This window comes from Syngnathus scovelli, chromosome 14 (assembly GCF_024217435.2).
Source record: "Syngnathus scovelli strain Florida chromosome 14, RoL_Ssco_1.2, whole genome shotgun sequence".
NCBI classification, from domain to species: domain Eukaryota; kingdom Metazoa; phylum Chordata; class Actinopteri; order Syngnathiformes; family Syngnathidae; genus Syngnathus; species Syngnathus scovelli.
Window position 1 is genome coordinate 14,117,376 of NC_090860.1, and position 13,380 is coordinate 14,130,755.

Here is a 13,380-nt window from a genome sequence, read left to right on the forward strand (position 1 = left end):
GTTCACCAACGGGACGGATCGATGAGTGAATGGATCAGTGAGTGAGTGAGTGATTTGCATTTCCAGTTCATCGAGAGAACGGATCAGTGAGGGAACGAATCGTGATTTTCCCGTTCGCGAACGAGTTCATGGGTGAACTGCCTTCCTTCCCGTGCATCAACGGATCAGTGAACGTGTTGCGTCTCCCTCCTGGCGGCGTGAACTATGGAAGCCAGAATGTCGATTGACGATTTGCCAAGGAAAGAAAGAACCACTCACTGAAAGACCACTGCTTTTATGCACGTTTTCTCCAAGCTAATGGCTAACTTTATTGTATGAAGGGATGCGCCGTTGTGCAACAACGGGGAGATTATGCTTCTCTTTGGGTAATCTATAACACTTATAGTAGTTTTTAAATAACGTGTATGCATATATACCCCTAAATATTGTTATGCAATATATCTACTGTAATTTCACACTAGATTGCTGGTTTGATATGTATTTATATGATGATTTTTTTTTTAAATAAACATGTTAAAACTTCTCTGGTGTTTTATTCCTTCTTATTATATCCGCCAATTAAAACATAAAAATCTGGCATTTGGTTAACTCCTTCATATGACAATGTATGTTTTACGTTCTTAAAATAACACCATCAACTACATTCCAACAAATACAAAATTAAAACATCGATGTCGTCATAACGTGTGTCGGCTGGCATAGCAGCAACGCTGTCACTCGTGTCCGAGTGACGTCACAGATAAGACAGCCAATCAGGAAGTGGCCTGTTATTAGGTACACCTGAAAATAGCGGTGTACCTAATGGAGTGTCCAAGTGACGTCACAGATCAGACAGCCAATCAGGAAGTGGCCTGTTATTAGGTACACCTGAAAATGGCGGCGTACCTAATGGAGTGCCCGAGTGATGTCACAGATCAACCAACCAATCAGAAAGTGGGGGTGAGGGCGGGTGTGGCACTTTTCCCTTAAACCAGGGGTGTCGACCTCCAGTCCTCGAGGGGCCGCGTTCCAACATGTTTTCCAAGTGACCCTCGTTAAGTGCAGGTGCGGGAAAACTTTTAGCCACTTTCACGTTCAAAAAGAGCTAAAAGTTTTCCCGCACCTGCACTTAACGAGGGACTCACACGGACACTCCATTAGGTACACCGCCATTTTCAAGTGTACCTAATAACAGGCCACTTTATTAGGGAAATATCATGGTCAAAGGTCACAGGTCTCAAGCTCTAGTCCTCCGGGCCGCGTTCCAACATGTTTTCCAAGTGACCCTCGTTAAGTGCAGGTGCGGGAAAACTTTTAGCCACTTTCACGTTCAAAAAGAGCTAAAAGTTTTCCCGCACCTGCACTTAACGAGGGACTCACACGGACACTCCATTAGGTACACCGCCATTTTCAAGTGTACCTAATAACAGGCCACTTTATTAGGGAACTATTATGGTCAAAGGTCACAAGTGTCAAGCTCTAGTCCTCCGGGCCGCGTTCCAACATGTTTTCCAAGTGACCCTCGTTAAGTGCAGGTGCGGGAAAACTTTTAGCCACTTTCACGTTCAAAAAGAGCTAAAAGTTTTCCCGCACCTGCACTTAACGAGGGACTCACACGGACACTACATTAGGTACACCGCCATTTTCAAGTGTACCTAATAACAGGCCACTTTATTAGGGAAATATCATGGTCAAAGGTCACAAGTGTCAAGCTCTAGTCCTCGGGCCACGTTCCAACATGTTTTCCAAGTGACCCTCATTAAGCGCAGGTGCGTGAAAACTTTTAGCTTCTTTCACGTTCAAAAGGAGCTAAAAGTTTTCCCGCACCTGCACTTAACGAGGGAATCACACGGACACTCCATTAGGAACACCGCCATTTTAAAGTGTGCCTAATAACAGGCCACTTTATTAGGGAAATATATTGGTCAAAGGTCACAAGTGTCAAGCTCTAGTCCTCGGGCCGCGTTCCAACATGTTTTCCAAGTGAACCTCGTTAAGCGCAGGTGCGTGAAAACTTTTAGCTTCTTTCACGTTCAAAAGGAGCTAAAAGTTTTCCCGCACCTGCACTTAACGAGGCAATCACACAGACACTCCATTAGGTACACCGCCATTTTCAAGTGTGATTAGGTACACCTCGTGGACACTTCAATAGGTACACTACAAGAGGTAAAAAAAAAAAAAAAATGAATAAATGAATAAGAAAGTGTAGCGAACCATTCAGTGAACGATTCTTTTGAACAAGTCTTTTGAGTGAACCGATTCTAAAGATTCACTTTATGTAAGACTGGAATGCACATTACTGGTACAAAGGTGCAGACGGCCACAGGACACTAGGGTGAAATAGCTGACTGGTTAGTGGCATGGGCTCTTGCTCAGTAAGGTTTTGGTTCGATCCCAGGTGTGAGCATATACCTAAATGTGCTTTTAGAATTGGAACCGCGCTTTGTATGCGTACGCATATGCAAACAAATGAAAGTATTTATGTGTAAATACATAAGGTGATTTGATTGTAAAGATTCTCTTCACTTAAAAGAACTGGAATGCACATCATTAATAGACAAACAAACGAGGTTCTTTCTCTTCATAATAACAGACTTGATTGAAGATGAGGATCACCAACTCAAGTATCATACATTGCTAATTTGTTACATACAAAAATATGGGACATTAAAACAAATAGTTAAGCTCTATTAACATGGTTCAACATTTGATAACATAAACCCCAAAGGAAAATAAAGACAATGTGACCCTTGTTTACTGAACTTTGTTTACTTGAGGAGCTCATAAGGTGTCCTTTGTGTATTTAACTGTCAATGTTTGGTGAGTCAGTCTTCCGTTGTAAGGACATCCACGGCTTCTAATAGGTGCAGTGCCAGGCTGTACTGGCCGTGGTTCTCTGGAAGCATCTCGATCACGCGGCCCACCAGCCTGCTGGTCTGATGAAGAGGCACCAGGGGGCACCGCAGCTCACTGGGGTCCTGCAAACACATAATAAATAGAATACACTGCATAAGCATACAGGACTATAGTCATATATTTTTAAACATTTCTGTGGAAAACACTTCTTGATGATATTTTTGGTTCGGATCCCCGACGACCCAAAGATCCTAAAAGAAAGTGGTTGAGTCCTCACCATAGCTTTGAGCCATGTGCACAGGGTTGGAGGCAGGCGGGCTAGTAGCTCCATAGCAGGCTGTGTTTGGTTCTGACTACGCAGCAGCGAGTAGCTCAGCCTTTGTCCTGTGATCATCAGCAGCTGAGAGCCCAGCACGTCCTTGTCTTCCACCTCTAACATCACCTAAGAGGCACAACAACGTCCAGTCGAAATGTGGGCCCGTTATCTGCTCATGAATAAATGTGCCAGTCCTCGAACTGACCTCTTCCGCGTGCGAGTCCAGGCCTTGGTTGTAGAGCTGGCAAACGAGGTGTCGTCGCAGGTTGTCAGGGGAGACCTGCAGCAGCCCGCCCAGCTCCAGACACAGCGAGGGCCACCACTCGGCCCGGGGACCGCTTGAGGGCGGCGTCCGGGACCGCGCGCTCGCGTCGGCCACGGACGCATCGTCGATGGACTGCACCCAGGCGGTTAGCACCCGCAGAAGGAACTGACGCATACAGGAGAGTGAATAGAAAATGAACAAGTGACTACCGTACACAAGACAATAACAACACAGCATTAGTTTGGATTAGTCCTGGTATCTGTTTTCTTCTTGAGTATTTCATGTGTGCAAGATTTGTATTTTTTAAAGATCACAATAAGTAATACATGAGACAGAAAAGAGGAAAGAAGTCTCACCTCCTGTCGTGATAGGACCAGTGCTGGGTCCATATCTCCACTTGGCATTAGCTGAATGGTGGTCAGGTCTCGAAAGAAAGCATTCTTACCCTGGAAGAATGAGTCAAATTATTTATCAGGTAACAGAAGGAAGATGGAGGACCCTCTCTCCTCACCTTGCTGTCAAACAGGCTGAGGGGTTTGACCTTGAGGCTGAAAGTCAAGGCGGCATGTAGCAAGGAGGCGAGCAGACAGTGGTGCTGCACCAGGGGATAGTGGACACCTTTCTGCTCCATGGCAAGTTCAGCTATGGAGGCCGGGCCTTCGGCACCACACCAAACCTCCTCCACCAAAAGCTCCGGAGGAGGAACCTCAGCTACGGCGGAGTCCGCCTGGAGAGGAGCAGGGTACGCAAAGAAAAATCATTATTATTATTATTTTTTATATGCAGGCGCAAATATCAAAAACAGTTTTTATTCTATTTTGAAATGAAGCTGTAATGTAAAATGTGAATGCTGTGAATTTCAGCCACAATAGTCCATTTATCAACACAGGGGGACCCCCTGCCTTAGTCAGCAGTCAATAGCAGTCTCACATGCACAAACAACAATTCACTCTTTCATTCCCAACATCGATGAGTGGGAAGTGAACACGTGCTGCCTTCACAAAAGCTGGCTGACCTTTTGCACATTTTTGGAAGGTATATAAAAAAAAGCACAAATGGAGCTGATAAGCATCATTTACAGCTCATGCTTTGGGCAGATTGCTACGAGCCACTGGCCACTCTTCATGCCGTGCTGTGGACTCTTCTGACTTACAAAGTAGTTGACAAAAGACAATGGGCACTGATTCTTAACCAAGAGTCCAGTCACCTCCATGAGGACCTGCAGCAGCTGGACACAGCATCCCAAAAAGGAGGTCAAAGCTTTGTCTCCCATTCCTACATCCTTCAAATAAAACAAAACAGAACCCATCACAATCGATCTTTTATAAAAGTGACTGAATGACAATCTTTTAAAGATACGTACCCGTCGGCAAAGACGATCTTTGGGTGCTTTGCCCACCTGGAAATGATGAGATAAAACATGTTGGTCTGGAAAATGTCTCGTTGTCATTGTGAGGGTACAGCTTACCTTCTCCATGAGGAAGGCTGCTGCAGAGAAACGTTTGACAAGAAAGGTACTCCACATCATTGTGCAAATACCTGTGGGAAAGATTTGATCAAGAAATGAGCTGATCACACTGCTTGGAATCAAGCTCATGGCATTGTGGAATATGTTTGAAAAGCCCACCTAGTTGGATATGCGGACTGGAAACCAGCTTCAGATGTTCCATGGCCCGGCACAAGTGGACACCCTCCTAGAGGAGAAACAGTATCAGCAATGATGCATTTGAAAGAAAAATCATAATGGTGTGTGATTCTAACCTCTGGATCTTTGTTCCACTGCACCACATACTCCCAGCAGCAATGAGCAAAGAGCAAGTTTGGCGAGAGGGAGTGTGGAAAGCGTTTGCACAGTGCCACCAACAGCCCTGCGGGAGCATACCGAGAAGATTGTAAATAAAGGTCCAGCGTGTTACAACAGCCTGATTTGATTTCACTTGACCTGCTGTTCCATCTGCGTTCTCTTGACTTTCTTTCACATCTTCTCCTACATCTTCATCCTCTGGCTTCTGAAGGACTTCATTTAGTTGCTCGGGAGCCAGGTTATGCCTGAACACCCACTTGGAGACATTGTCAGTGATGCCACCTTTGGAGACAATAATTGGATTTCAGGCTTGTGAATTAGAAAGAAAAAAAAAATCCTAATCAGGACTTGAACCTGAGCCTCCCTCCAGCAGTGTTTTGATGGAACACAGCAACGCAGGGCCTCCTGCTGATCCAACAATCGGCGGCACTAAGAGTAGCGTCTGCAGCATCAGTACATCTTCCAGCTGACGAACACACACCACCCATTGCTCCAGCTCCAAAGACACTGCTTCCCACTCGGACTGTAACTGTATTTAAGCGACACTTGCAGTTTTAATAAGTAGTAAATAGTCTTTGCTGTGTGTGTGTGTGTTCTACCTTGCTGTCCGCCTTGCTGGTGATGCTGGCCTTAGCGGCACGGTGAGCGACAAAAGCAGCCAGCAGGGCGGCTGCAGAGTTGTGCGTTTGTGCCAACATGTTGCGGCACTGCTGCCACCAAGGTGAGACAGACTGGGGGTCCCATGACTCTTCTATGGAACCTGAAGAGGCAAAATGGAAGGTTGTGAAAGAAAATCACAATACAGGAAATCATACATACCTTCCATGTTACTAAGCAGAACCAGAAGCGCGTGAAGATTTCTCAGACATTCTGTCGGGGTTTGGAGCACATCCTTTTCCCGTTGCAACCAGACATTTAACAACAGAGACTTAAACAAGACAAAGGGATAAGATGATTAAAAATGGTTCTTTTTAAAATGATATTTTTAGCTCTCATCTTACGAGTAGCTGCTGTGGACTGATGCCAGCCTGTTGCAATTTGTCACAGATTTGATGTATGGAGCTTTTACCACATAGACAAGCCCAGAAGATGAAGCTCCCTGCACAGAATGGATTTCATGTGAGAAGCTGTATTGGGGTTATTAGCACAATATGAATAATAAACTGATAACCGTGTGTACCTAGCTGCTTCCATTCTGCTTCGGAACACTGGATAAGCTTCAAGTGCCCGTCGTCTGTGCATTCGATCTGCGATAGGAAGGCTTGGGCGGTCAGAGGTGCGTCCGGTGCATCTTGAACAAAACAAACGCTGGGCCTGGAGTTGAACTTGGCGTATCGTTGCAAGGTGGGAGTCACACGTGCCAAATCACTCTCAATTCCATCAAGGGAGTCCAGCTGTCGGGAGGCGAAATCATTATTTCATAATATATGAGTCTGAATCATGACATTCGGTTCAAAAGGCAAACTTTTATGTTTGTGCGCACGCTTACAGGTTCATGATGCTCCTCGGTGTCGGCAGAAGAGTTCATGTGCTGGATGTCGGTGTAAAGCTGGAGCAGTTTGAGCTGGGAGGAGCACAGCTGCATTAACACTGGATCCACTTCTTCACCAGCTTGTTTGAGAAATACAAATTTAGACATGATGAATGCTCAAGTCAAAACGCTTTCTTTCAGACATGCCGCTCCACCTTGCTGCTGCAGATTGCTGAGTAAGGCGCGCGTGATGTTTGTGAGACATGAAACAGGAATGTTCTTGTTGGACAGCAAAGACTCTAAAGCCTGCAAAGCATGAAAAGAAGGAGCACAAATCATAGTTAGAAATGTGTGATTTTGATTGTGAACATGTGATCTCATTTATAAAGCTGTGTGCAGCTGACATGCAATATTAAAGTATGAATGTATGTAGTACGGGAGTAACTTAATCATACCTGTTTTTGAATGGAGGAATCTTTGATATCCAGCAACAGGCTTTTGGTCTCACTCTCCAAAATATCTTAAAAGAGAAGTAAATTGAATGTCTGCGATTCTACAAAGTGTAACCAAAAAAGTGATGCTCACTTGACCAAAGTGAGGAAAATAATTATTTGATGCCCTGCTGATTTTCCCACATAAAAATAAATGAACAGCTTCTATGACGGGATTATTTTGTAAATAAAAATGCCTTCAAAATTACTAAGTCAACGGGGACCAAATAATCATTTTTATGTTTGTCAGAGGTCAGTAATCTCTCACCAGGCTCCATTTCTCTGCTCTTGAGTATTGTTGTCAGTTTCTTTAACAAATGCATATCTTTGGCTCCTTCACTCTTCTTGTCACTGCAATGAACACAATTCATTCAAATTATCAACTAGCAAAACAATAAAATGTGTAGTGGGTGAATTTGTGTCTAAAGAGTTAGTGATGTCAGGATCTGCCATATGTGTGCCATACATTGTAACTTGTAATGTATATATGCTTTATATATTATTTTTAGTGTGTGCACATGCATGCTAGCTTAGTGAACTAACCTGAGGGCCAGGTGGAAGGGAACATTGACAGTCCTCAGGGCTTCTGTGACGGGATCCAGCAAACACACTTGATGTGTGTGGATCTTCCAGCCCTGACTGGTTACACTGTTCACCCCTAACAGACGGTAACCAGCGTACAGCAGCCTGGAGGTGAACAAACACTGAGATCCTAAGAAATCCAGACGTCTATCAAATATACACTGGCTGTTTGACATACAACACCAGTTTTCTGTCTACCTGCAGTGTTTGCCCACGGTAAATGCGCCCACTCGAGGTCCGTACTGCATCGCCCATACCTCCAGGATTCCCCTGCGGGGAGCGTAAATAACCAAAAATAGTGCATGGCGTCTGGGGAGCGAAGTTGAGAAGGAACTTTCCCGACTGACTTGCTCCTCTGGAACATGCAGCCAACCCAACTGGGCATCTCTGTAACCTTTCAGGAAATAAAATGATTTGTTACTCATTTCATATGAAACAATGGTATTTATTTCGTAGTCCAGTTTTTGGCCTGGTTCTTCATCCGCTGCTTTCGCCTTACCTTTCCACATGCGAATTGCAATCCCTCTGTTTAGGTCCAGCAGAGTGACTCGACCAAAGTCATCCGTCACCCCGGCTAGCGTGTTGCAAGGTGATAGGCAAATGGACTCGCCATGGCGGCGAGAGTCTGGGAGACCAAATCTGAACGAGAGAACGCAGGATGAAAACTGAATGCCAAATCTCAAGGAATCAATGTGTTATGGGAGGCACCTGATCCCCAGTGGTGTTGCAGGTTCAACCTTGGGCTTGTGTTTCTGGACAGTCTCATCTTCATTCTTGTTCTTGTTCCATCCTAGCCAACCACTGAAAGAGGAGCAAAGGGACGAGACAAAAGCATTGTCAACGATTGATATTGTGTCCAAGTGTATATACAGACATAACAAAAATTGAGCTGGGATCACAAGTTCTACTAGACATTCACATTTTTACCAATTAAGCTGTTATGTTGTTGTTGTTTTATATGCATCCATACCTGGCGGCACTGAATAGGGCTGATGTAAGTTTACTGGCCACAGCGAGAGCCACATGAGAAAGATGAGGCTGGGTGCTTCCCTGGGAACACAAAAGTGTTCAATATTACAGGCCATCCATATATCGCTGGCCTGTAAATATTTTTCCACAAGTGTATACCTCGACCGCATAGTAAAAGCCAGTGTACGGGCCGCTTCCTACTGTGACGTACTGGCTCATGGCTGGAGGACTGCCTTTGATTGAAGCATTGAACCCCCCCAAAATAGAGGCATTCTTCATCTGATCAAACACATTGAGTGTCATGACACCTACCAGACAGAAAGAGGGAGAAATTAGGCAATTTGCTGAGTGTTGCAACCATTTGTTGATACACTTACCCACACTACAGTGGTCTACATTACTGTCCATATCCTGGAGACCCCATTTCTTATAAGCCAGGGGAGGAGGTTGAATTGCATCACTACCAGCAGCTGCCGCTAGAGGTAGAAAGTAAAGAGGGATGATGTGATGAGAACGCTTTAAAGAATGACAATATTGTCAGAACCCATGAAACAATGATTCCATTATCCAATTTCCCCTTAGCTTGGAGACGTGATCCACTTTAAAACCATTGGTCAATGGGAGGGATGTATGCAGTAAATGGGTGCGCAGAACACTGGGAAAACAAACAAACACGTGGCAGTACCTCTTGCCACCTGGTTCCTGCAAGCACGCAGTGACTGGAAGAGGCTGAAACCATCGATGGTGACCAGTGCAGCAGGGTAGAGGATGCTTAACTCTTCATGCTGAGATGGAAAAAGTTACTATTAGGGCTAAAGAATTTTAGGATAAACATTGGCTCTAAATAATTGATAAAATAGCTTTTGATTAATTTGGCAATTGTTGAACCTCTTTGTTACTACTATCACTAGTGAAATTGCAGAAGAAGATGAATACGATAAAAACAAAACCATTTTAAAATTGTATCTCCTACCTGCTCAGTTACACCGGGATGGCGAGGGATCTCGTATGTGCGACACTTTAGCCTTAAAACTTGGTCCTCGTGAAGCAGTTGAGCCAGGAGCAAAACCCCACTCTAATGAAAAGCATTACACATTACCGTCATATCGTTCCTAATGAAAAATCACGATGTAGCAAGCAATATGGAGGTGATGGATTTCAAATGACTCTACCTCTGTGTAGAAGCGGACGTAGCCAGAAGTGAAACCCACAACCACACATGTCCAATCCGGTCTCCCAGTAGAACTCCTACAAATGACAGCCACCTAAATGTTACATTTACTCGTATTACAAATCTTACAGGGCGGACCAAAAACATACCTTTTCTGGCTTGCCAGTGGTATACAGATGGTGCTGCTCACACGCTCTCTGTGGAGAGGAATACTTGTAACTAATCCCATAATAAATACAACTGGTTCATGAAGCAAATTTAAAGTTTCATTTCCCATGACTACTTTTTAGCCAAAATGAGAATCATCTGATCTCACCCTTCTTCAGTGCTGAGCACTCCACTCCAAGACACAGCCAGGGTCATCTCTTCTCTGCCACCATCATCTGTTCGCCACTTAGCTGTAAAAATCAGCCAAATATAATGCCCCATTTTAGCAAGAAATGATTTACGTACCATCGACATTTTCTTTGAGGATTGTCAGCAAAGAGTTGTCACGCAGCTAACTATCTACTGTGCACTCACACATGTGGCAACGTGTTTTGTGTAACTACATGGATAAATACTACCTTTGTCTTTTGTGACAGGCGGCAATTAAACGTGATTTTGACTTTTATAGGGGCATGTGCGCACATCTGACCTGAGAGAAAAACAGCCTTTTGTTCATGAGCCACCACAAGCAGATCTGAGCAGGGGGACAGGGATACCACACAGTCCTGCATCCACCGTGCACTTAACTCTGTGCTTTCCTCCACCTAAAGGGTAGCAGAAAAACATCACTAATAACAATGTGGCCTTCATCTGAACAGCAAATATTTCTCACTTCCTCCATCCTTTTTTATAGGGCTTGAATATATTACAGAGTTTGACACCTGCACTGTGGTTTAATGGACTGAATCAATCAATCAAAAACAACAACTGTCATTCCATTAACTTTTGCAGATGGACTAATGTGCAGCTACAGGGGAGGAAAAAAAATGATTATGAAAGAAAACGACAAACCGATGTGGCCGATGTGGCTTCTTGCTCTTTGTTGGTGCCACTTTCCCAGGCTGTTTCCCAGTCATCCGTGTCCCACGATAGTTCATTTTGAGCTAGGGAGGAGGAAGGCAAACAGTTAATTTCAAAGTGTACAAGAGACTCGTACCACTTGTTATTAAGTATACTTGTGTGTGCAACACTTCATCCCAGATCCGAAAATGATTTAGTCTGTTTGTCAATGATGATGATGTCGATTACCTGTTTGATTCTTCTCCACTGGCTCAGTCTGACCGTGGAATAAAAAGTCTCTCACTGTCTTGAGCTCTTGGAGACGACAAAACTCCAACAAGCAGCAGGACATGTCGTCTCCGTCCTACCTGGACCCAATTTGACAGAAATATTTCCAGTTAGCCTGATGTGTGCTAAAGTCTTCTTGGAGAAGAGCAACGCAGTCTAGGGGTGCGATTAAACTCCCCGGTGTCGTGTTATGACACCCTTCACACGATATCGCTTTCTTTTATTGGCGTTAGAAAAATATTTGTATATATAGCCATAAAATACTAAGACGCGTCTACTATGTTGTTTACGTCAACTCATCAGCATCTAGCATAACATTGGTTTGTTTCCGGGTTACGATCAGGTCAACCTTTTCAAAGTAAAAGCTAGACGGAAATGAAAATAAGATGGAATAATTTTTTTATCGCAATTTAATGGTTATATATTTATGCTATCCGCACAGCAAAAAAAAAAAAAAAAATACTCGTATTTTGCTGATAACATTGACACAGTTAGTCAAAATGTGCACAAACATCAAATTACACCTAAAATAAAAACCTCACCAAGACAATATACTACAAACAGTCCTTAAATAAACAGTATTTTTCCACCATCCCAAATAATTGTTCATAAACAAGCACATTTGCAACTCAAGGTTCCACTATTGTTATTTTTTTATTATGTCATGACTGTAACCCTCCAACGTGTACTTACAGAGTCAAAAGTCAAGAGAATGTTTCCCTCCTGTGAATGCAACGATCAACATAAGCATCTGCTGGTCTCATTGGTCTTTCTTTCCCATCCTTTCATCCATTTAAAAAGCAGCATGCGTGTTACCAGGGTACTTCCTGCATCTTCACTAACAAATACACTAAGGCCCACATCCGAAACGCGCAGAGTACAGTGCGTGCACATATAAATAAACACATACAAATTCTCCTCTTGGGGGTGACCAAAAGTTTCCGGCCCGGAAAGCCAGACACGGAAACTCAGGAAATAATTGGGTGTCAGAGAGGTCCTTGGGCCGGTTTCAGTCACATTTCCCCATCCTGGTCCGTTAGGTACAGAGTTGTTGTTAGGTCTGCTGATTTATAAGCCGCAGAAACAAATCTCCATCTGGTTCCCCTTCTTCCCTTGTTGACAAGCAAGTGAACTGGCATCACCGTGTCCCTGGATAAACGTGGCTTGTATTTAATCGAAGGACCTCTTCAGCGTCTGAGCTTGAAGAACTTGAAGATTTGTTGTGCAGGGCAGATATACACGAACAAGCATTCATCCTCACAATCACACCTACGGGCTGGAGTTCTCAATCGATCTACCATGCCTGTGTCAGGAATGTGGAAGGAAACTGGAGCAAGCATTGGGAGAACTTACGAACTCCACACAGGAAGGCCGGAGCCGGAATCAAACAACAGCAACAACAATAATAATAAAATAAGTATTTAGTACTATTTATGAATCAAGGTCAGAACCAGGTGGGAATTTTTCTGAAAGCAGAAATACCTTACATGCTAGAAAAAAGTATTTATTTATTTATTTTTAACAGTCAAAAATACATTTAGGGACACATAAAGCCATCTCTGATTAAAATTTGCTCTTGACCAGTTTTGCGGGAAATGACATATAATGCTTCTCAGAATCTCAAGCGCCAAAGAAATGTGTTACCTGTTATGTGTTAAACTCTGCGTAGACAAAACATTTTATATATTGTAATATCCGGAAACTGCACTGACGTGTTATGTAACCATCGGAAAGGACTTTGCAGGAGTAATCCCTTCACGGGTACACTCTACTCCTGTGAAACACAAACTTTGGAGAAAATACCGTAGTGTGAAAACCCGAGTCTGGTTTCAGGACTCCTTGTGTAGTGCATATGCAGAAAGTATTCCTCTGAGGGCGCTATAATAGGTTCAGAATTCCAAAACTCTTGAAGTATTGTTGGCTTCTTTGTGAGGAGCTGTACTGAGCTTTAAATGGGACCCATCCATCTACATTTTTGACAGCAGTTATTCTGAGTGAGGTCACAGGTGAACTGGAGCCGACTCCAGCGCACATCTGCAGTTTAACCTGATATGTATGTTTTGGGAAAAACACAAACCTCTCAACGGTAAAGCAGAATTGCTGTCACGGTACCTCATATTGAACAAAATAAATGTGTTTTTCCTTTCGCATTTGACGATACACTGATGTGTTATCTTTACCTGTGATTTCTGGCCTGTGTG

At 43.7% G+C, this 13,380-nt stretch overlaps 1 protein-coding gene across 2 annotated transcripts; it reads right to left on the reverse strand.

The window, feature by feature from the left end:
- Positions 1–2,529: 2,529 nt before the first annotated feature.
- Positions 2,530–11,519, reverse strand: rab3gap2 (RAB3 GTPase activating protein subunit 2 (non-catalytic)). Of its 2 annotated transcripts, none has more exons than XM_049740511.2 (35): positions 11,141–11,519; positions 10,913–10,995; positions 10,542–10,656; positions 10,221–10,302; positions 10,054–10,101; positions 9,906–9,981; positions 9,707–9,808; positions 9,419–9,518; positions 9,111–9,209; positions 8,893–9,041; positions 8,735–8,814; positions 8,473–8,565; positions 8,264–8,403; positions 7,963–8,158; positions 7,726–7,869; positions 7,451–7,533; positions 7,147–7,211; positions 6,907–6,997; positions 6,710–6,831; positions 6,401–6,614; positions 6,222–6,319; positions 6,040–6,148; positions 5,820–5,980; positions 5,575–5,749; positions 5,359–5,502; positions 5,178–5,284; positions 5,044–5,110; positions 4,885–4,955; positions 4,780–4,815; positions 4,624–4,698; positions 3,928–4,143; positions 3,773–3,862; positions 3,357–3,581; positions 3,113–3,277; positions 2,530–2,957 (listed from the first exon to the last, which is right to left on the reverse strand). In XM_049740511.2, exons 1-35 carry the CDS (start codon positions 11,241–11,243, stop codon positions 2,805–2,807), a joined length of 4,077 nt encoding a protein of 1,358 aa, XP_049596468.1. In that variant the 5' UTR covers positions 11,244–11,519; the 3' UTR covers positions 2,530–2,804. The 2 variants fall into 2 exon arrangements, with proteins under 2 accessions (XP_049596468.1, XP_049596467.1); XM_049740510.1 differs by having other exon boundaries at positions 10,904–10,995.
- Between the last annotated feature and the right edge of the window lie 1,861 nt (positions 11,520–13,380).